The 24,368-nt window shown below is 43.8% G+C and overlaps 1 protein-coding gene across 2 annotated transcripts in view; it reads left to right on the top strand.

The window, feature by feature from the left end:
• The first annotated feature begins 779 nt into the window (after positions 1-779).
• The window catches only part of KLHL32 (kelch like family member 32), a 67,926-nt gene continuing 44,337 nt past the window's right edge, over positions 780-24,368 (top strand). For both annotated transcript variants that reach the window (XM_080997536.1, XM_080997537.1), the window contains exons 1-4: positions 780-1,143; positions 10,792-10,882; positions 15,137-15,317; positions 21,058-21,165. In XM_080997536.1, coding sequence (XP_080853662.1) covers positions 10,860-10,882; positions 15,137-15,317; positions 21,058-21,165 — 312 coding nt within the window. In that variant the 5' untranslated portion in view covers positions 780-1,143; positions 10,792-10,859. The remainder of the gene's footprint in view (positions 1,144-10,791; positions 10,883-15,136; positions 15,318-21,057; positions 21,166-24,368) is intronic.

The following is a 24,368-nucleotide window of genomic DNA, read 5'->3' on the forward strand; positions in this document are numbered from 1 at the left end:
TACAGGATCAAAACGGTACTGTTTTGTCCTCTTCAGTTGGCAACACTGCATGCAGTGCCTGATATGGCAACTTTACAGAGGAAAATTGTGGCCCTTGATCTTTGGTTCTACATTGCACCCTATCACTTTTGGGGGCAGTGACAGGGTTTTCCACCTACTCCATCAGTGATATTCCAGAGCAAATTGGATCAAAGCAACACACACACACACACACACACACACACGTGAGTTGCATACTTAAATCTACTCACTTTGCAACAACTAATGGGTTCTAACGGGCAGCATAAGAGAAAGCAATTTGAAAAGTCACTTGCTGCCAAATAGTGATAGTGAGGGTCACTTGGAAGCTATAACTCCAGCACACGGGTTTGAAGGGGGAGCCCTCTTCCCTTGGGACAAAACATCTTGAGCCCACAGAGGGGTATGGAAGTCTGCGTTGGACTCAGGGGTGCCAACTTGAATAAAACATTGGGGAGGGGCCATGATGCGGCGCGCGCACCCCACTTGAATGGCAATGCCCATCAACTTGGAGGGGACCCCCCTCAAATATTTTGGGTGGCCCGAAGACCCCTCGGCCCCTAGGTATGGGTTCCTAGGGTCGGATCCGTTGGAAAGGCCCGTTAGCTGTGTGGGGCTCCAGGCTGCCCTGATCCCCCTCCAAAGCGCCTGCAGCTACGCTTAAGCGACGGCGCTGAACACGGGCGGGCGGGACTCCCTCCCCTGGCCGCCTCCTTTTCCGCCCCAGGAGCCTCAGGCTCCGCCTCCTCCTCCGGCAGGTGTGTTGCTCGGCGTCCTCCGGCTTCGCCGCCCGCTCACAATGCGTGGCCGCCGCCGCCGCCGCCGCCGCCGCTGCTTCTGCGCACTGGCAAGGAGGAGACCCGGCTGGAAGGAGAAGGGGAGGCGGGGAAGGCAAGGCAAGGAGAGCGTGGGAGAAAGAGTGGCGCCTCCTCCTCCTCCTGCTGCTGCTCCTCCTGCCGCCGCCGCCGCCGCGTACCAGCGAGTGGAGCGCAGTCGAGGTCGTCCCGCTGCCAGAAGAAGTGCGCCTTCGCTGGACGCCTCTCTCCCTCGGGCGCCGCCGCCGCCGCCGCGGCTCCTCCTCAGAGCAGCCCGGGGACAAAGCGGGACGCGACGTCTCCTTGAGAGGTGAGCGCGCGCGGGAAGCCCGGCGGGATTAGGACGCGGCGCTCGCTCGCTCGCTCGCTCGGGCAGCTGAACCACCGGCTCATGGACCTTCAAAGGGGGGGGGGTGAGGGGTCCCCTTCCAAATATATGCATAATGTTCTGCTGGTGACGTTGGTCGGAAGGGCACGGGGCGGAGGGGACGGCGGGCCCTGCTTAGCAAGAGGCGGCAGCAGCGCCTCAGCCGGGCTAATTGCCCCAGTGCCGCAGGCAAAAAAAAAAAAAAGTCCACTTGAGTTCTGCGGCTCGTGAAGCGGAGCTTTCTGGGCTGCCCCTCAGCCAATAACGAAGGGGGTTCTCTCTCCCCCCCCCCCCTGCCCCGTCTGCGCTGCCCGGTTGCCAGGGCAACCCCAAACAGCGCCTTAGAGAGGCCGGCGCCACTGCTGCAGCCCTCGCGTGCGGTTTCAAGTTGACTCGCAGGCGGCTCGGTTTCTGCGGAGCCTGTTGGGGAGCGCGGGCTGGGGGGGGGGGGAGGAGAAGGACAGCGCCACGGAGGAAACGGGCCGGGGTGGGGGTGGGGAGGCGGGAAGAGTTACGCTGGAGCAAATGTGTTTGGGATGGCAGTGTTGCTTTTCCTGTTGGTTTTGTGCCATGCAAAAGGAGGGGGGGGGGGGTTGGCAGGTGCTGCTTGTCCTGTTGAGCAGGAGGTGAGGAAATGCCGCCGTTTTCCATTCTGCACGACTATTGAAGGCACAAAGGCCGCCTCTTAGCGTTCGCTCCCTGCCTGTAAGAATACAAGGCTGCATAATAGCGGGGAGCAGAATTGCTTCAGGAGAGGGGTTCAATCCACAAGTGGTTTACCACGGTTCTTTCGTTTCTCTGCAACCCTTTAGATGAGGGAGGTGCTGTCTGACTACAACTCTCATCATCAGGGGCCCTTGGCTGTGCTGCCTGAGGGTGATGGGAGTCCCAGTGAAGAACATCTGGACAGGTTCCCCTATCACCGTTTCAGATTATTCTTCTGCTTTCGGGGAGTGTGTGCTCTGTACTTTCCAATCTTCAGGTTGCTTAACAGGAAAATGGACAAAATTGTTAGGTGATTTATGAACCTGTGCATTTCAATACCTTTCAGTGCATAAATGGCCAGGTGATGCTGTTCATCGTTGTGTGGTGGACAAAGCTTATTTTTATGAATTTCTATTAAATAAAAAATATTTAATTAAAAAAAAAAAGAATTTCTGTCTTTCATAGAGCCATTAAAGGACACAGCAGACCTGCTGGAAAATGTGCCAACCCTATATGAACTATTCTTCTACTTGAGTTTCTTTTTGTGATTACTTAAAAACTGTGCAGGACTGAATTTAATGTTTTCTATAGTTCTACGTCACTTGGTCATTTGAAACTAGGCTGTTACCTTGCTATTATTTTAGCGTCTGAGCAAAGTTTAAATTGTTACCAAGGTGGTTTTTAAAAAGATTACTTGGTGTGTAAAAGATCTCATTTAATCTTTCTAAGATTATATATTTCAGTGCAAATAATACCCAGTGTTACTGGCATTGAAATATATAATATTAATCCTTGCAGTACAATTATATGCCTATTTATTTGGTAATAAGTCCCATTGTGTTCAGTAGAAGTTATATGTTAGTAAGGGTGTTTAGAATAGCAGCCTTAGGTTTTTAAGTAGGTAGCATTTAAGATCCCAAGGGGAAAAGTTGCTATGAGAGTGTGCTGTGCTAATTGTTTAGCCTTCTGCTGCTACCCAATCTCCATAAAGCTGATTTCGTTCTCTTTCAGTGAAATCAGGTGGCAGTGACGACTTATATCTCCTTGTTGTCATAGGGGTCCCTAAGGACCCAGAGTACCAGCAGTTAATTATGAGAATTCTGACAAATATTATTTATATTTTATGATAACACTGATTAAAAATGTAATTTAATTTTATTTTATTATTGTTCAAGGGAATTAAGTGTGGAAAACCTAGTGCATCCATTTTGCCGAGGCAGAAACCTGGAATGAAGTTAGCCTAAGGTGACTTTTTCCCCCCCACATGCAAAAATATATGCATGAGTAGTTAATTGCATGCACAGATCACCAGCCAGCCCTGAATCAGCTGACCCACTTTTTGAATTGAGGGGTGTTTGAAATATGGGTCAACTCAGTATGAGCTGCCTAAGTGTCTGGACAAAAGGTAAATATTTCAGAATAGACTCCTGCCTAAAACGTTCCGTTTCAATTCTGATTCTTCTGTCAGGTCAAAATGGTGGTGTAAATCAACTCCCAGGCTTGGACTAGGTAGTTAAGATAGTAAACACACACACACACAGAGAGAGAGAGAGACAGAGAGAGAGACAGAGACAGAGACAGAGACAGAGACAGAGACAGAGACAGAGACAGAGACAGAGACAGAGACAGAGACGGACAGACAAGCATTGAACTAGCCAGTTTGCGAACAGAAGAACAGCCTGCTGAATCAGACCAGTGGCCCATCTAGTCCAGCATCCTTTTCACACAGTGGCCAACCAGATGCCTGTGGGTAGCACACAAGGAGGACCTGAGCACAACAGCCCTCTCACCTCCCGCGGTTGCCAGCGACTGGTGTTGAGATGCGTATTGCCTCTGACAGTGAAGGCAGATCCTGGCCACCCGGGCTAGTAGCTGCTGATAGCCTTATTCTCCACAAATTTGTCTAATTCTCTTTTTTAAGCCAACCATGTTGATGGCTATCACTGCTTATTGTAGGAGTGATTTCCATAGGTTAACTGTGCTGTGTGAAGGAGTACTATACAGAGGTACCTCTGGATGCGAACGGGATCCATTCTGGAGCCCCATTCGCATCCAGAAACAAACATAACCTGCGTCCGCATGTCTGCGTGTGCACGGGGTGTGATTCGGCGATTCCGCGCATGTGTGTGATGTCATTTTGAGTGTCTGTGCATGCGTGAGCGGCAAAACCCAGAAGTAACATGCTCCATTACTTCTGGGTCGCCGTGGAGCACAACCATAAAATATTCATCCCGAAGCTACTTCAACCCGAGGTATGACTGTACTGAATTGAAAGCTGAGCCTCATATCGGCTGTGGTTAGTTGCATGGATACTAAAAGCTGACACTTTAATTTTACAGATGCCCAAGGTAATTACTGAACTAGAATTAAGTGGCGCTGTGGGTAAAACCTCAGCGCCTAGGACTTGCCGATCGCATGGTCGGCGGTTCGAATCCCTGCGGTGGGGTGAGCTCCCGTCATTCGGTCCCAGCTCCTGCCCACCTAGCAGTTCGAAAGCACCCTTAAGTGCAAGTAGATAAATAGGTACCGCTTTATAGCGGGAAGGTAAATGGCGTTTCCGTGTGCTGCTCTGGTGCCGGAGCAGCAGCGTCACGCTGGCCACGTGACCCGGAAGTGTCTGCGGACAGCGCTGGCTCCCGGCCTCTAGAGTGAGATGAGCGCACAACCCTAGAGTCTGTCAAGACTGGCCCGTATGGGCAGGGGTACCTTTACCTTTACCTAAGTAAGTACCCTGTTCCCCCCCGTCAACTGTCAACTTGCTTTGTTCCGCCTGTGACAGTTCCTGGGGAAGACATTAAGAATATGGTTGCCATATGTCCTCTTTTTCCAGGACACATCCTTTTTTTTCATTGCTAGAGTCATCATAGCGATCCATAGTTATAAGTAGAAGTTGACAAATGAGTCCTCTTTTTTGATCTTCACAATATGGCAACCCTAATTAAGAATTAAGGTGTTAAGAATGTCATTCTTTTAGCGGATGCTTTGCTTTCCCATGGTCCCGTATAACAATTATTGCCCAGTATATACTGGATATAAACTAACCTCCGTGTAAGCTTTATGTAAGCAAATTATAATGAATGCTCAATAAATAGGCCATCTGAATGGGCCCTAAGTTTCTCTCCTGGGTATGGAGAGAAAATCAACAACCTGCCTCTGTAGTTCTCTCCTGAAAGTTGCCTGTTTAGGACATGTTTTACCCTTTTCTAGGAATATTTTAAATTTATCAATTACAAAGATTTCTCATTGGAGGAGGGAGGAGAATCCCTGCCATAAGCAGGATGCCTTTGCTCTGTGTAGGGAACAGGATCCAATTTGAATCTGTTTAGCACTCAGTAAATCAAAAGGCACAAGGTGGAACAGAAGTTTCTAGTTCAGCGCCTTCAGGGAATGACTCATCAGGACAGTGCCTTTTTCTAGGGCTGCTCAAGGGTACGCAATACTGACACCTTTCCCTCTCCAAATGTTTAAAGTGTGGCACTTACTGTAACAACTTCATGGTGAGTAGCAGCACTATTTTTTTCTAAAAAGAAAAGCAACCGCACTGCACCAGGAAGAACTGTAGTTGCTGCCAACCTGCATTCCAGTCCAACCATGGCTAGGCAACCCAGAAGGTGTTTGGTATCTAAAGCTGATGAGGCTCCACCTGCAATACTCCCCTTGTTCATGTTCCAGCATGGGTCATCCACCAGAGTTTCGGTCTCCAAACCAGGCCAAATTGGTTGCATCCAGATATACCTTGAGTTGAGACACTGCTACATGCTCTCATTATAACCTGTCTCTGACCTGTCACTGAAGGCTCCTCTAGCCATCAATAATATCTCCCCCCACCCCACCCAGTTCAAAATATCAAATAAAGTACATGTTCTGTTACATAAACATGGATATGTTTCAAATCACATAGAGGGAGAAAGTAGGATGCATGTCTGATTTTTAATAGTGAAAGAGGCACACAGTGCCAAACCCTTTCCCACCCACAGCCCACTCCCCTATAGACCTTTCCAATGCCCCCCCCTTTAGCGGAATTCCCAATACCAGACATTAACTTGACTGGCCGAAAGAGAACTTGGAGAGGGGTCACGATTGCTAGCTCTCCAATGCTCAGCTTGCTCTGAACCCTGCTCACCTCTTCTGTTGTCTCACACCAATCCAAATACTAATCATTGCTGTCCGATTGGGATGGAAAGAAGACCCACGCAGACAGAGAAGGCCCAACATAAAGGTCCAAGCAAACATTGCAGCCACAGAGCTCATTTTGTTCAGCAAGTGAGCATGGAGGGGAGTCTGGCAATCACCCTAACATTGCCGTGAGGCATCCATTGGCAACGCATTGATGGCTCCAGAGTTAAAAGAATCAGGTAGCTAGTGACAGAGAAGATTTTCCTCTGCCAGAGATCCAGGGGAGCTGCTGCCAGACAGAACAGACAGTAAATAGTGGCCGAGGTAGCCAAATAGTCTGACACTGAATAAGGCAGATTCCTGTAAATGAAGTCAGGTGATACTTGCTTCTTCTCAGGGGTTACCGTATTTTTTGCACCATAACACTCACTTTTTTCCTCCTAAAAAGTAAGGGGAAATGTCTGTGCGTGTTATGGAGGGAATGCCTACGGGTGGCATGCCTACGGATTTTCCTCCTCTAAAAACTATGTGCGTGTTATGGTTGGGTGCGTGTTATAGAGCGAAAAATACGGTATTTCCTTAGTTCTGTATAGTTCAAAACACTGTACGCAGAAGTACATTTCCCAACCACTTTCCAGGCAACTGCTGTGTTCTCTCTGTTGAGCAGTGGCACCTTGGAGTTGTGGTTGTGGTGGTTCTTGCTGTGATTTGATAACCTCTCTATTTTTGACAATAAGATGAATTAGAGCAGCTATGTAAGTGCTGTTGACATCCCCCCCCTTACTGTGTTCTGTGTCCTTTGCCTCCTTTTTTCTTCTCTGTGCCCTGCTTCCATCTGCGGACAGGCAGCTCCCATAGTAGTGCACTGTCTTCCATACAGGATTGCTAACATTACTTGGCCTGCCATATTTTTTAATGGTCTTCCTCTGGTTCCCTTTAACAGTACCTAGACATGCAGAAATGTAATACACAATGCTTTTCTTGCCATGAAGCTAAGGGGCTAGGAAAAAGGCTTCACCTGCTAAGCATATGTGTTCAGGTATCATTAAATGTACAGGAGCAAGATTTGTTGTTGTTTTAAAAAGTGGGGAGAAAGTAGCAGTCCTCTGTATGTGGTGTAATTTAAGTGGAAATTCTAATGATTATTTGATTAGTTTTCCTACTGCGGTTCTTGCATTGATGTTTTGAGTTACTGTTGCTTTGAGTATATGCTGTTTAAATATATTTTGTAAACTCTCTTGGCATTTGATAATAAAGGATACTATGTATGAGATTTCCCTTCACTTTTCATAGGCAATGAACAGGACATTCTATCTAAATACTACCCCCACCCACCAAAAAAAGCAATGGTCAGTACTATGTTTGACCATAAATTTCATTGGCTTTGAAGTTGGGAAGATGGAAATAGACCTTCAGCTGTCTTCCTACACCTGAGATCCTGTTTGGCAGCAAATTCACAAAAGCACAAAAATGATGTTTGCTTTAGCCACTCTTATTTCCATTTTTGAAGACAGTTTGGTGATTCCTAGTTCTTGCGTGCAGTAATACAATTTTGAAACTTATAGTCAAACAACAGTTAACTTGATGGACATTATATAAAAAGAATTCATAACATTAGTGGGCAGGTTGGTGTCCTTATTACGTCTAAAACATTTCCCATCACTGTGTGCTTTATCCTGAATAAATGTAGACAGATTCCTGGCTTTTTCTAACTCTTGGCAATAAAATGAGCAAGTGAATCCAACTGGAACTGTTGCAAATGTTTAAATTCACGAGGTTTAAATTCTATTTCAGTTGTGTACATTATAGATCTTAACATACGTAACACCCTCCAGCACTGACGATGCGCTTAAAAATAACACAAAAACAGTTTTAGCTTTCTGGTTCTCCCCACTGTGCTTTTAAATCTTTCCTGTGTTGTTGCTGAGAATATTCAATGCCTGTCACCTGTATGACTTTCAGCAATAAAATAATTAAAACAAAGCTTTAAAAAAATAGAAGGGCATTTTGTTTGTTGTCTCTTTCTAAAGCAAATAAGGAAGGAATATTTATGCTTTCTAACAAATCAGTTACACTACAGCTCCTAGTGGTTTTGAAAGATTGAAATTGCTCAGTGTTTTTGTTTCATGGGATGTGCTGTGCCTGTGGGTTTGTAGCTTTAATCTGGTCATAACGTCCTTCCTGGAGCAGAATGTGCTTTTCAAGTCAGCCCACCCTTTCCAGGGCAGTGTTTGCTACTGCTGTGTAGTAGATCAAAGCAGCTGGAATCAAATATTCTACATGGGAGTGCTTGGGCTTATTAAAAGAGTAATTGCTGGTCGTGCTGACATTATCAATAGAGTGCAACCCTGAAGGTAGTGCCTCTGTGAACTTTCTCGGTTTTAAAATTGCTGGCACATAGTGCAAAATGCTGATTTTGGGACAGAACCCATTTGCATCTGCTACGCAGCATAAACATATTATTATGTCTAATAGAATGATGAAAGTGATGGTGTGATGGATGGTGGGGGCTGCACAATTATGGGATAAATACGTAGAGTGAGACCACCTCATCTCTCAGACAACAATCCCTTCTGAAAGGTGAAAAATAACTTGGATTCATAATGCTTGAAGTTGTCAGCTCTGCTTTTCTCTTTGCTAGCTCCTGTTAGTCTTGGTCTACATATAAAATAAAATGAAGTGATAAATTTTTGGAGGACATAGGTTGAAGTATAAACCTCCCAGTGAGGGGCACAGTTTTTGAATGTTTCCCCACATGAAACACAAACAAAATTCTGTATGAAGGAAACTAGGTATATGGATTCTAGCTCAGTCCTTTTGTTGCGGTACTTGCTTTCTGTTTGCAGGGACACCTTTACTATACTCTGAAATGGTTTATTCATGGGGTAGCCAATGCGGGGGCCCTTCCAATAGTTATGGACTACAACTCCCATCAGCCTGCAGAGTGGATGATGGGAGTTGTAGTCTAGTAACATATGGAGATACCAAATTGGCTATCTCTGGTTTAGTGCATTCTGCCATTTCACTGTGTTTCATATGTGGAGCATTCTCAGATGTGAGGACGAGAATGACATTGAAGAGCTTCCTGTTGTATTTCTGAGAATAGATTTTTTTTAAATGTAAAACTTATCAGTTGTGCAGATCGCTGGATATCTATAGCCTCTGGCCATATGGTTAGGTTAAGCCTTATGGTCGGCATGCGTACATATGCATATTCACTGCTTGATTTTTCTGCACTTGAGGCGTGAACCCATTTCAAAACATACTGGTGCTGAAAGACTTCTGTTCTGGAACGTGGAAAACAAGGGTGGCTGGAAACACTGTTTCACCTTTGCTTGAAGGGAAGCTTCAAAATAAACATCTGCAGACACACCTAGTAAGGCTCATGTGGGAACAATTACTGATGGACTTGCATCATCTGACTCTCTGGTTCTATCTCTTTGTTGCCACTCCTTGGTGTATGCAGTCTTCCTGTATTTAACTCTGCGGCTTAGACTTTTTGGTTACTAGACAGATATGGGCTGTGAGGTGAACTGGTAAAAAAATGAAGAGCACTCAGAATATGAGTTTAATGGCAACCCAATAGGGACTATGGAATCTCTGCAATAACCCTCCAGTCCTTGGATTAAAATGCCTCTGCAAAATTTCCTGCAGGGTGGTGGTTGGTTTTTTGGGGGGGGAGATTTAAATAAACAGCCCTTAAATCATATTTTAAAAGTTTGAAGCTATAATGCTCATGCTTTTGCTCAACTAAGACTTCAGAAGGTTAAAACTGATTGGAAGTGTACTGAAATAATTTTTGGAAAAGATGCCATACAGACAGAAAATTGTCCATCAGTGTGTATGGAATAAATAATGCTTTTCAGATTTCCTAGAGTCCTGAGACTTGTGTCAGCTACACATTGTACATCATAGGTTTTCCATTTAGCACAAACCGGACCCTGGTTTTATGCTAGATGGAAAATTTAATCTCACAATTTGTTAACCTCCTGTGAGCGGACAAGGAAAGTTAGTTGTATTTTTCCCTGGTGAAAGCAAGAAAAATATGATAATATGATGGTATATTTAATCAGGTGGAGCATATGAATCGAGTTTGTGAAAGGGACAAGTCAATATTGGATTTTAATGTAGTCTTGTTGGTTCTTAATTATGCACTTTGTCCTGTGGATTTGTTTAATGATTATTGATTTTGCTATAACCTGTATTAATTAGGTATTTCTCTTCCTGTTGGAATATTTTTGTTTCTCTTTTGTATTTGCAAACCATTTTTGAATGGTGCTCTAATATTTTTTAATGAATTGTTTAGTGGAATCTTATCTAACACTTGTATTAGTTATGCATCATATTAAGTATCTGTTGTGCTTTAACTATTGAGTTATTGCAGACTATTTTTTTCTGGGCTGGCTTTTTTAATATTGTAACACAATATCAGCTTCATGTAAAGCATCTGAGCACACATGGAAAGTAGTATACACATAAAATTAACACCGATAAATTGGAAGCTATGCACCAATCGGGCAATGAGTATTCTATTAATGCTACTTCTTGTATCTTAATTTGCACCCACAAAAAAGTATCTAGGGTTTTATTATTAGTATGGCTCCATTATGTCATCAAATTGTTGCAGCCAGTCTGTTCCATTAATAAGAGATGTCGATATCCTTTGCCACATATATTGATTATTTTTGAAGTGGTGGGTTTTCTGTACAGTGAACAAAAGTTTGGGCTTTTAATTCTAACTATTATTTGTTTTCTTCCTTTTCTCTGCAGCTGGAATGTGCACTGTTTTCCCTATACTTTTTTAAGAAGCAAGAGGTTCAGAAGGGCAAAGCTGAAGGATGCCGTCTGAGGTGTGCCTCAGGTATAGTTCATGGAGCTGTCCTGCCAGTTTCCATCGAGTGTGTGTTCATTCACTGTATGCTAGCCTAGAGGATGGCAAATTGCATACATAAATATTACATCAAAATGACTGTGCCGAGACATGTCCAGGAGGATTTACTTTTTGCTCTTGTGTTAGGCTTCTGTGTGGTTTTTTCTCTCCAACTTACCCCCATAGAAATATTTATGCATGGTGTAAAACAGGCTTCCTCAACCTCTGCCCTCCAGATGTTTTTGGCTTACAACTCCCATGATCCCTAGCTAGCAGGACCAGTGGTCAGGGATGATGGGAATTGTAGTCTCCAAACATCTGGAGGGCCGAGGTTGAGGAAGCCTGGTGTAAAAGATTTGCTCCTTCTGTGATTTCTCAGCTCATTTGCATGTTGAGCATCCTAACACAAAAAGGATTTGCCTTCCTGTCTGTGCTGAAGCAGGTAAAGGCAGAAAACTGAGTAGCATTGTGTTGATCCTCATGGGCTCAGCCAGTAGATTGCCATTTAAACTTTGGGGACAGGTTGTTTTTATTGTCATTGATGATGAACAATCAAGGAGAAAGAACAGTGAGATTCTCTCCATGTGTCCCTCCCCAAATTGATTTGATTAAGGCAATTAAATTGGTTGTGATGGTTACTGTGATGGGTTTATGCATCAAACAGCAGGAGGTCATTTTTATAGAGTAATTGCTCTGATAACTATATCTTTACATATTTCACATGTAATTCTATGCATGCTTCTTAAAAACTAAAAGAGAAAGAAATATGAACTCTGAAACACCCCCTGCCCTTTCAAGTTCTTTATCAAATAAAGTCACACCTCTCAAACTATTCAGTTCACAAAATTAGGCTCAGATTCAAACTAACACATTTTCACTTGATACCTTAGCACACTTATCTGTCTGTAGGATATTTATAATAACATTTGTGTGCATGTAGTAGAAAGCAGAAGAGCCATTTTATTTGAATATAATGTTCCAACGTAGGCTATTCATCTGAATGACAGAGCAGAGAATTTCAAAATAGTATTTTTGCTGTCAGAATACTGTATAGGAGGCTCCTATACAGCACTTGTGCAAAGTTGAATAAATAAGCTAATGTTCCATCCTGAACTTTGAGTTAGGGAGACCTACACATGAACAAAACAAATATTCCCACTAGACAGGCAGAGGCACTATTGTCTAATCAGAAAATAAAACATCCAAATGGCTGTAAAAACAGATATGAGAGTCACCAGTCCCCATTATGTAGCTAAACAATTATAGCGCGGGGGGGGGGGGGGGGGGAGTCTGAAAAGCTTAGTATGTCCTTTTCACAAAATTGTTACATGTATGTGGACTTATTGGGACACCAACACATGAGGTGTGCAAGAATTTAGTTTCTTTTCCTCCATTCACTTTATAGTTCCAATCATTTCCAACAACTCATATCAAGATTCTCAAATAAAAGGGCCACTTGGAAGGGTTGAAATATTTGACTCCTTACCATAAAAAAATTAATGTTCATGCATGATTTGGGAAAAAGGTTTTACATAGTTTGGTAATCCTAAATCAGATATAACCTCCCAACACACAAAACCGTTAAAGTGTCCATACGCTAGAATATCTTTCTAAATATATTACTGACTTCTTTTGATATAACTGACAATTTGTGGCAGCACTTTAAAAAAGGAAGAAGAAGAAAGATGCAAAGTGCTTGGTGTGGATTAAACTACTGCTAACTTCTTACCTATGTCTTCAAAACCTTCTGTGGCCTTGGCCCTCCTTGTCTTTCTGCTCTTATATCCCCTGACAGGTCCCTTCCTTTGACCTTTGCTATTCAAGCGCCACCACCCTCAGCAAGATTCCCTGCTGTCTGAAGTGGCTCCACCCATTTCTCTTTGTTGACCCTTTTGCCTGGAACTGCCTCCAAGAACGCCTCTATGTGATCTACTCCCCTATTTCCTTGTAGTTTTTACTCAAAACTCACCATTCCCAAGAAGCATTTGGATTCCCTCCCTATCTGTAAATGAAGTCATTCATTCCTTCATTTTATTTGTATGCTGCTTGCAGTTCGAAAGCACGTCAAAGTGCAAGTAGATAAATAGGTACCGCTCCAGCGGGAAGGTAAACGGCGTTTCCATGCACTGCTCTGGTTTGCCAGAAGTGGCTTAGTCATGCTGGCCACATGACCCGGAAGCTGTGCACCGGCTCCCTCGGCCAGTAAAGCGAGATGAGCGCCGCAACCCCAAAGTCGGTCACGACTGGACCTAATGGTCAGGGGTCCCTTTACCTTTACTTCCTACAGAAAAATCATGCTCAGAGCGGTTTGCGACAAAGAAACAGGGATGAATTTCAAACAAACACTACCAAATTTCATAACAGCATAGCAGAACAATAACAGAGTAACAATTCCATAGTAACATAGGAAAGCAATAACGTAGTAACAAGTTCATAATAACAAGGCAAAAACAGTAAAATAGAAACAATTTTGTAATAATATTGCAAAGCAGTAACAATTTCATAAACATAGCACAACAAAAATAAAACAACATACAAAAAGCTACATTTCAATACAGTGGAATTTTGGTTCTCAAACTTAATCCATTCTGGGAGTCTGCTCAACTCCCAAAAGTGTTTGAAAACCAAGATGCAGCTTCTGATTGACTGCAGGAGCTTCCTGCACTCAAGCGGAAGCTGCGTTGGATGTTTGGCTTCCAAAAAACGTTAAAAACCGGAACACTTACTTCCGGGTTTTCGGCATTCGGGAGCCAAAACATATGAGTACCAAGGTGTTTGAGAACCAAGGTACGATTGTACTATAAATAGAACACTATGAGTTAAACAACGTGCAGCAACCAGTAGCAAAAATAACAAGGGAGCAACACAGTTTCTCCTTAGTTGCTCACAGTCCCTCTCCTGCAGCAGCTTCTTATAAGGCAGGCATGGCCAAACTTGGCCCTCCAGCTGTTTTGGGACTACAATTCCCATCATCCCTGACCACTGGTCCTGTTAGCTAGGGATGATGGGAGTTGTAGTCCCAAAACAGCTGGAGGGCAAAGTTTGGCCATGCCTGCCTTATAAGGCTTCGAAGGGCAAACAACAACTGAAATAATCAGAGAGATACAGCAACAATCCTATGAGAAAAGGTTACAACATTTGGCACTTTCACTTTAGAACATAGGCAAGTAAGTGATGATATGATAGAGGTGTATAAAATTATGCATGGTGAAGAGCAAGTGCATAGAGTGAAGTTTTTCCTGCCTCTTTCATAACACTAGTCCTAAATATTGTACCTAAATATTTGAAGACTTGGGCCAGACATCTTTATTCAGCACACAGTGAAAACGATGGAATTTGCTATCGTAAGAGGCAGCGACGGCCACCAACTTGGATGGCTTTAAAAGAAGATACAACAAATTCATGGAGGGTAACTGTGTCAGTGGCTGCTAGTCACTATTCTATGTTCTACCTCTACTGTCAGAGACAACATGCTCTAAATATGTCTTCCCAATTGTTGGGAACCACGTGTTGAAAGGCTGCTGTTGCACTCATGCCCTGCTTGCAGAACATCTCGTAGGGATCTGGTTGGACACTGGGAAAAACAGGATGCTGGATGAGTTGGGCCTTTGGTCTGAACCAGCAGAGGACTGCTGAAGATATGTTAGCCTTCCAAAAGTCTCTGGCCATTTAATTATTTCTGCAAAAGGCAGTCATTCAGTGCCAATCCTCATTTAAGAAAGTGAATCTGTCACGCTAAATTTGCCTAACTGGCTTCTTACACTGTTGGCCCCAGCAATTGTGGATCTTCTACAGTTAAAGTCATTAAGCTGAGAGGGCTGGGAGGGATCCTAGTAAATTGGATTAATCCTCAATTTACAACAATAATATGCCTATTTTTATAGCTAGGACAGTTGAAGCTGTGAGATAACGGCCACATTGTGAATGTCTTGCAGAGTGATGCTGTTGTACATAAAGATTTAAGTCCATCTTTATATTGTGGGCCATAATGATAGTGGGGAAATAATAATAAACCCATTTCCAACCTGTGTCAGTAGTACCAAATCATCCTACTTATAATCCTACTCTCACTTCAGAGTTTGATTCAATTCAGTGGCCCTTTTTTTTTTTTTTGTCTTGAGTAAATATGCAGGATTGTATGCTTGACTGACGTAATTAGAAATGAAAAAGTAGAAAACATATGCATGCCTTTCACTCTTGGTATTTTCATGCTTGCGAGTGTGATTATTTCTTCATCTTTTGCAGTTTTCAAGATATGCTGACTGGCCAGAGGCTTTGCCAGTCTAGTTCTCATAATGATGCTGTCTTGGCTGCTCTGAACCAGCAAAGAAGTGATGGGATCCTCTGTGATATAACTCTTATAGCGGAAGAGCAGAAATTCCATGCCCACAAGGCAGTCCTAGCAGCTTGCAGTGACTACTTCAGAGTAAGTTAATATAGTAGTATGTTTATGTCCATCAGCTCTGTTTTTAGAACACCATAGATATTTGGATAATTAGTAGTATTGAAATCTTTCCAATTTTTTTTTGCCCGTGTAAACAGTGATCATGATCTGACCAGATACTTCACAGGACAAGTTTTGTTTTTTTTTAGGTTCAGTGGGACTTAAAACTAGATATGTGAATATAGGATTGTGAAACATAACTGGGGAATTTATTTGACATATATGTAGTATTTAAAGGTAGGCATTTACATGTTTGTAGATATGTGCTCCTGTACAGTGGTACCTCTGGTTGTGGACGGGATCCGTTCCGGAGCTCCAGTCAGATTCTGAGGTTTCCGCAACCGGAGGTGCCTGTTCTGCGCATGTGCGTGGCGCGATAGTGTGCTACTGTGTATGCGCACGCGGTGAAACCCAGAAATATACTTCTGGGTTTGCTGCATGCATATCCCGAAGAATACATAACAAGAGGGACACGCAAGTAGAGGTACCACTGTATTTACTAAATAGGGTGTGTACACAGTTGTTGGCAGTGGGTGTGAGCCTAGGGCACCCTGTTCCACACTTAACACAGTCTATTTTATTTTAACTACTTTGTATCTCTTTGAGATCACATTTTGAGTTAACTTACAATATATGCTTTGTGAAGTTCTGGTTCAATAGTAGTTTTCCAATTTAAAGCATTAAGTTTTGTTTTGTTTTTTAACTTCCCTTAAGGCCTGAAAAGGCAAGTGATCTGGAAGACTGGAAGAAGACATGCCGTTGTCTTCCCTAGTTTTATTTAGGACACTTATTCCCTTCAGTAAAATTTGTAAGTTGAACACATAAAAAGCATAGTTTTGGACTCATTAGGAAACACACACACACACCAAAATGTAAAGTGGGACGCCATGTTTGTTAGAACTAACCAAAATGTCACAAGCAAATTTCAAGTGCTGCAGAGCTAGTCATCAGGCTGGATGAACTGGGCGATGTGAAATGCTGACGTGATGTTAAAGCAGATATGGGGAACCTTTGGCCCTCCAGATGTTGCTGAACTACAGTTCCCATTGTCCCAGACCATTGGCCATGCTTGCTGAGGCTGGTAGGGGTTGTAGTTCAGTACCATCTGGAGAGACAAAGATTTCCCCCAAAAAGCAACAGACTCCCCAGTTATAACAGTGTTAGGAAAGGAACACAAGATGTAATAATACCGTTTTATTCTGCTTTGGTCAGACCACACCTGTGTTCAGTTTTGGGTGCCACAATTTAAGAAGAATGTGTTCAGAGGAGGTCAACCAAGACAAGCAAGCGTCTGGAAACCAAGGAACGGTTGAGGAAGTTGGGTATGTTTAGCCTGGATAAGAGGAAACTGAGAGGATATATGATATCCATCTTCAAATATCTAAAGGGCTGTCACCTGGAAGATGGAACAAGCTTGTTTTTTCCTGCTCTGGAGGGTAGGACCTGAACCAATGGCTTCAAGTCACAAGGGATTCTGACTAAACATCAGGAAGAACTTTATGATGGTGAGAGCTGAAGCAGACCTCCTCAGATGGTGGTGGACTCTCCTTCCTTGGAGGTTTTTAAGCAGAGGTTGGCTGGCCATTTGCCATGGATGCTTTAGTTGAGATTGCTGCATTGTGGGGGGTTGAACTAGATGACCCCCTCAGGGTTCCTTCCAACTCCACAATTATATGATTCTAGGATTCATTCTGTAGACTTAATTTAATTGGCCACAGCTAGATGGTTGACAGATTTCAGGTTGTGCTGTTAGCTGCTTGGACAAATAAACAAATTGTGGGTGATTCCTGGCTTATAAAAAGCAAACGTAATGGATCTTTCTCCAGCACTAAACAGATCACACACATGATAGTCCTCTATTAGCAAAGCTGAGATTAATTGTAGGTGGTACACTAGGTAAAAGCAGCTTGAAGGTTTTATTCGAAAATATAACCTTTTTTTTTTTTTTTTGGAAAGGTGGTACTGTGGTTAGAGGCTGTTGACAAGATTACAGTTTTTTTTTACTATAATATTGGAGACAAGGTAGATTTGCACTCCTCCAGAAGTAGTAATGCTTCCAGATCACAAATATTCTCCTGGGATTGCCAGGTAGCTGTGGTGGGCAGGAATGTGTTCCGCTGACTTCACTTTAGATGCCAATCCTTTCCTGGAGAAACTATACTTGGTCTCAATCATTCAGGCACTTTGTCACCTCAGACTAGACCAATGTAATGTGGTCTGCTTGGGGCTGTTCTTGAAGAAAAATTGGTTTCATATGGTTCAAAATATAGGTGGAATGTGTCTGGTTACAACTTTTTGAAAACCTTTTTCACTGTTACAGATAGGTAGCCGTGTTGGTCTGCCATAGTCAAAATAAAAAAAATCCTTCCAGTAGCACCTTTAAGACCAACTAAGTTAGTTCTTGGTATGAGCTTTCGTGTGCAAGCACACTTCTTCAGATACACTGAAACAGAAGTTGCCAGATCCTTCTATATAGTGAGAAGGTGGGGAGGGGTATTACTCAGAAGGGTGGTGGGAATGGGAGATTGGCAGATAGCTGAGATGAGCTCATCTCAGCTATCTGCCAATCTCCCATTCCCACCACCCTTCTGAGTAATACCCCTCCCCACCTTCTCACTATATAGAAGGATCTGGCAACTTCTGTTTCAGTGTATCTGAAGAAGTGTGCTTGCACACGAAAGCTCATACCAAGAACTAACTTAGTTGGTCTTAAAGGTGCTACTGGAAGGATTTTTTTTACTTTTTCACTGTGTTTCTGAGCTCAATTCAAGGTGCTGTTCTTGTGCTTTTAAACCACTAAGTAGTCAGGGATCAGAATATTTACAGAACCTCACTCCTTCCTTCATATGAGGCTGCCCAGGAACTCGCCTCCACCCACAAGACCCTTCTTCAGATCTTACTGTGATCAGTATGTGGGTACTTGTCATGCGGCCTTTTCAGCAATGATGTTCCTAAGATTGGTACACCTGTTTCTACCACTCCTTGTTCTTAGGTGGGTGGTGAAGATTTTTATTTAAGTGGATGCTCTCAGAACTGCTGCTGTTGTTTTAGTTTGTTGTTCTAGTCTGGTTAGTGTAGTGCTGCTTTTAAAGATGTGGTTGTTGTTGATTTAACAGTGGAATACTTTTACAGAAAGGCAGAGTAAAATAATAATAGTAGCTGGAGGAGACTCTTGAGAGTCCCATGGACTGCAAGAAGATCAAACCTATCCATTCTTAAGGAAATCAGACAAGTCCTCACTGGAAGGACTGATCCTGAACCTGAGGCTCCAGTACTTTGGCCACCTCATGAGAAGAGAAGACTCCCTGGAAAAGACCCTGATGTTGGGAAAGATTGAGGGCACAAGGAGAAGGGGACAAAAGGGGACGAGATGGTTGGACAGTGTTCTCGAAGCTACTAACATGAGTTTGACCAAACTGCGGGAGGCAGTGGAAGACAGGAGTGCCTGGCGTGCTCTGGTCCATGGGGTCACGAAGAGTTGGACACGACTAAATGACTAAACAACAACAACAATGTACTGGAAAATATATGGAATCTTGGGTTGAGGCAGTGAGCTGTGATCTTGGCAAGAATTCGGAGCACTCAAATGACTAGTCATGGGGCTGGCAGGCAGAATCGCCATATGTTGCCTTCATCATGCCAGTTGGCATTTTAAATGTTTGCCTGAACTCTGCTTATGCCTCCGTGCTGATCTTTCACTTACAAGAAGTGGTGTGGGAGTAGTTCCACTGTGGCTTCTTCACAATCTGTTCGATAACTGTGTGCATAAGCAAACTTTGTGGGTGAGGATGAAGGCATCCTCTTGCAAATATTGCCTGGCAAGTACAAAGGAGAATCTTAGTATATAGGAAGGAACCCTGTCGGTGACCTGCCTCCATGGTTTGTTCACACACACTGCACAGATAAAAAAGCATGAGGAATTGCTTATCAATGAGTGTGTACCTTGAGCTTTACTGTTCAGGGTTGTGGCGAGAATGAATAGAACATGACTTTTGCCCAACCTCTTTCTCACTTCTTCTCAAAGGGGTCAAGGTTTTGAGTGCATGGAGGTCATCTTGTGTTATTGAAAACCTAAAAAATTAAGCAAATAAATAAAAACTCACATCACCCTCAGCAGGAAGGGCAGTAAAACTTACCTTTCCCCAAACATAAGAATTTTTAGGTTTTAAATTTTAGAAAATTATATCCTGCTTTTAAATAACTTCCTGGTCCTTTTCTATATGTTTTGGACTACAACTTCCATCAGCCCCAACCAGCAGTTGGGAGCTATTATCCAGTACCTAGAGACACACAGATTCCTTATCTCTGTCTCGAAGCTCAATAAATTCAACTGGGATGGGGAATGAGAAAATCCAGTGGATAAAATGCTTAATGAAAAGTTGTTCTGTCTGATGTTTAAAGTACTGATTTCTTAATTTGGGGATCAAAAAGAGAGAGGTCATCTTATACATATGGGGGCATCTTATACATGGAAAAATACAGTAATATTAAAAAAATGCACACTCTTCCCCCCGCCCCTGGCAAAAGTGGTCTGTTTTGTCTACAGAATATACTAGTGTTGAAAAGTTCACTGATCTTCAAGTTAGAAAACAGATTTAATCAGGGACATTTCTGTGTGTTCATATAATTCAGAAAACTGTTAGGCTGTAATTAATGATGGTATATCATCAGTAAACAAAAAGAGGTCACTGAATAGATATCACTGGAGGTTATGAAGTCATTAAATTGTGTTTGCAGATAATGGTTTTTATCGCATTTCTTTGTTTAAAAAAGTGGATGTATCATAAATAGTTGACTTTCTGATATATTAAAAGCATAGCCCGTATCTTCTATTTTATGCTGCAAATAGAAAATAATCACAGTGTTTCCATTCAGGCTTAAATGGCATGGAATTTAATTAGTAACTACCATTTGCAGTACAGTTGTAAATTGGTTACATAGTGTAGTAATTGTTAAGACTTTTAAATGCTTCTGTCACTAATTCATGTTGCCAGGAGTGCCCATTTAGGGTGGCTGAATAAAAAAGTGAGGGCTGGGCTCCTGCACCTTTTTATAGCTGAACAGAAGAGGGGGTTTCAGTAGATGCAGCTTGCATTTCACCTACATCTGCTGAAATGTTCTCTTCTGCAGAACTATGAAAAGGTGCAGGGCCCTCCCTACTCCCACTTGCCCTCCCTACTCCCATGTGATTCTCTGTGGGAGTGCAGGGAGCTGCTAGAAGGTTTGCAATCCAGCAGGGATCTTAAGGATCTCACATGGGGACTGTATGTGTAGCAGCTGTGGGTTGTATGCCCACAATGGCCCTTTTACAAGTCTTACTCTATTTAACCGAAGGATGGGAGTAAAAATGCTCGCTGCAGTATTGTTTTGTTATCCTCTTACTGATGGTTGGGGTAGGGTGTTGAGAGATGGAGGGAGACTTGCCCAAGACCACAGAGTGATTTGGAGGGTGTTGGGGGGGGGGCAGGATATTGCTTTTCAGTTGGAAGGGTCCAAACACAGTAGTTTTCTGAAAGATCACAGGCTTGTCACGTATATCTGGTTATGAAATGAAACCAGTATAAATTACTTTTGGAATAAATTGCATACTGATTAATGACTGCAGTATTACTAGCTATCTTAATTAGGGAACAGCAAAGCAGCAACAAAAGTCCCTTATGTTTAATAGGAAATCCAAGTTTGATCAATGTAATGTAGACAATTTTTTCTTTTCTTTTCTTAGGCGATGTTCAGCCTTTGTATGGTTGAAAGTGGCGCAGATGAGGTGAATTTACATGGCATCACAAGCATAGGTTTAAAGCAAGCTCTGGACTTCGCGTACACTGGACAGGTATAGTACTAAAATCCTTAACAGGCATATAAAACAGACAGGGTCACCTTAGAATAGACGGCACTGGGATGTTACCATGGCAACTGGCTTGGCTGGCCTTGCACCTGTTGGCTTATCTCATGCATGGGGTGATTTATGCTCATGAAGGAGATTAAACCCTTCCTCCATGTCCAGTTTCTCCAACAGGTTTGCATTTCAGTTCCAGATCAACATCACACTTTCAGGGAGGATGTAAAAACACATTGGCCAGGATCAAAAGAACTGCACAGCTTTCTACTTCTGTCTACAGGGGACTCTAAAAGAGCAGTCCTTTATGCCACATTGCAAAGCACTTTAGAAACTGATGTGATTTTTAGATGCAGCTGAGATAGCAGTATCTGGATGATGGGGAGACCAGTAAAAATAAGAACAAAGACAACCGAATAATCTCCCCTTCCACATCACATTTAAAAGGACATTGGCTGTTGATCTTAATACTCAGGGGGGTCTGTAGGGAAATACAGTCTTTCAGATATTTGGGAATTAAGGGCTAAGTGAAATAGGCTGGCCTTTGAAAAATTCAGTTATAATCATACTCACCTTGAGCACATTTTAACATACCGTATTTTTCGTTCCATAGGACGCTCCGTCCCATAGGACGCACCTACTTTTTTGGGGGGGAAATAAAGGAAAAATTTTTTCCCTTTATTTCCCCCCCCCAAACCAGGTCGGGGAACAGTGGGATGGCGGCGCTGCGCCTCCCCGTTGTCCCCCGAGCTTGTGGGGCTGGCCGATGTCTGCCCGGCGTGAGGGGCGCTCTGCTTCAGGGCGCCCCACGCGCCGGGCAGCAGGCTGCAGACACCTGCGCGAAGCACGGGGCGTCCTCCGGAGGAAGCCCCATGTTCCGCGCTGCCGGCTGCCGCCCGCAAGCCGTGCGCGCTTGGGGGGAGTTCCCCTGGGCGCGCAAGGCTTGCCGACACCTGCGCGAAGCACGGGGCGTCCTCCGGAGGGCGCCCCGTGCTCCGCGCTGCAGGCTGCCGCCCGCAAGCCTTGCGCTCCCGGGGGGAGATCCCCCAGGTGCGCAAGGCTTGCCGACACCTGCGCGAAGCACGGGGCGTCCTCCGGAGGGCGCCCCATGCTCCGCGCTGCAGGCTGCCGCCCGCAAGCCTTGCGCTCCCGGGGGGAGATCCCCCGGGTGCGCAAGGCTTGCCGACACCTGCACGGGGCGTCCTCCGGAGGGCGCCCCATGCTCCGCGCTGCAGGCTGCCGCCCGCAAGCCTTGCGTGCCCGGGGGAACTCCCCCCGGGTGCTCAAGGCTTGCAGATAGCTTCCTGGAGCCTGGAGAGCAAGAGGTGCCGGTGCGCACCGACGCCTCTCGCTCTCCAGGCTTCAGCGAAAGCCTGCATTCGCCCCATAGGACGCACACACATTTCCCCTTCATTTTTGGAGGGGAAAAAGTGCGTCCTATAGGGTGAAAAATACTGAAATGTGCAGTCCCATGTAATCAACTGGAGTTGTGCCTTTTAAAAGACACTGTTTGTTAGGGATATGTATTGTATTATTTTAACCATGTGTGCCAAGAGCCCAGGAGGTTTTTTTACATTTGCTGGAATGCCTTTCCTGAGAGACAGCTCTTTCAAATGTTAGTAGCTGCTGTCAGAGCAGTGAGAAGCCTGTGTGCCCATGAGGTGACTCAAAACCATTGAAGTGTTAATGGTGAAGATTTCAAAGTATTGCGTGGGTGTGAGGCAGAAATGCTGTTAGCAAATAATTGGATTTGTGCATGTGCCTCCTACACACTGCTCTGAAAAGTCTTAGTCACAATAGGTTTTGGTCCATCAGTACAGTATTACCAAGGGAATAGGATATTTTCTTTCTGAAACAGAATTTCCAGTGCCTACCACTCCCACCAGTAAATAGAAAGCTCTTTTCACAACAGCCCTCACTGAGATGAAAAAATTATAACTCAAAGCAAACCTGAGCCGTGTACGGTCCAATATCCTACTCTTCTGTCTCAACCAGGGGAAGGGAAAAGGGGATGCCTCATTTATTATCCTTGTTCTTTTCCAACATATGTTTTGTTCTTGTTTTGATCATGATGAAGCCATTCTGTAGCCCCATCTTCATTAACTTTACCTGGAGGTAAACCATTCCAAATTTAACAGGACATGCAGAGGAGTGAGTTTATGCATATTGATTGAAATACCAAACATGCTGAGGAAACCACCTGAAAATGCTGTCATCTTGTAACTTGCGAATGGACAGTGGTCTGGCCAGCTGGCTTTTTGAGAGTTAGGGCTCGTCCAGACTTCCATTTGTGTCACATTTCTAGGCACAGGTTAGGGCTTTAAAGATCTGTGTAACCAGAGCTTAATAAATACTCAACTGGGGTGCACTTTAGTCTAGGGCTGGCCCTACGTACGTGAACTTTATAGGTACTTAGAATCATCAAGTTGGAAGGGACGCTGAGGATCATCTAGTTCATCCCTCTGCAATGCAGGACTATGCAGCTGTCCCTTTTGGGAATCAAACCTGCAACTTCGGAATCATCAGTACCGTGCTCTAACCAACTGAGCTATATATTGCAGGTCCTCTGCAGAGAGCTAAATAAAGACAGTCTCAGCATTGGGAAACGCATTCAAATCCATACTCAGCTATAAAGTTCACTGGATGACCTTTGGCCAGTCACTTTCTTTCAGCCTAACTTATCTGACAGGTTTCTTACCAGGATGAAATAGTGATGACATGGGAGGTATGTAGGAAGAATGAGAGAGAGAAGACTACAATCCTGTACAACAGATGTGGGGAACTTTTGGCCTTCCAGTGTTGCTGAACTACAACTCCCATCAGCCACAGCAAGCATGGCCCAGTGGCCAGGGATGATGGGAGTTGCAGTTCAGCAACATTTGGAGTGCCAAAGGATAGCAAGTCCCAAAAAACTCTACAGGACATACTGCTGAGTAGACGGCTATAGGATAATGTAAATGACCCCTGTTAATGCCCCACAGAGTGCAGTGCTTGGTATGCTAGAGGAGACTTGCTCATTTGTTGTGAGTCAGCCCTCTGGTTCATCATCTTACAAGAAGTTAGTAAACCATGTTGGATTGTGTTGTATGTGAAACAATTTATCAGATAGATAATACTTTGATTGTATAGGTAATACATTCAGTCTCCTTAAAATATGTGTTCTGTTATTTCTCAGTTTCATTTATTTCTTTAAACAG

The sequence above is a fragment of the Podarcis pityusensis genome (assembly GCF_964106645.2).
Source record: "Podarcis pityusensis genome assembly, chromosome: 3".
Lineage (NCBI taxonomy): Eukaryota > Metazoa > Chordata > Lepidosauria > Squamata > Lacertidae > Podarcis > Podarcis pityusensis.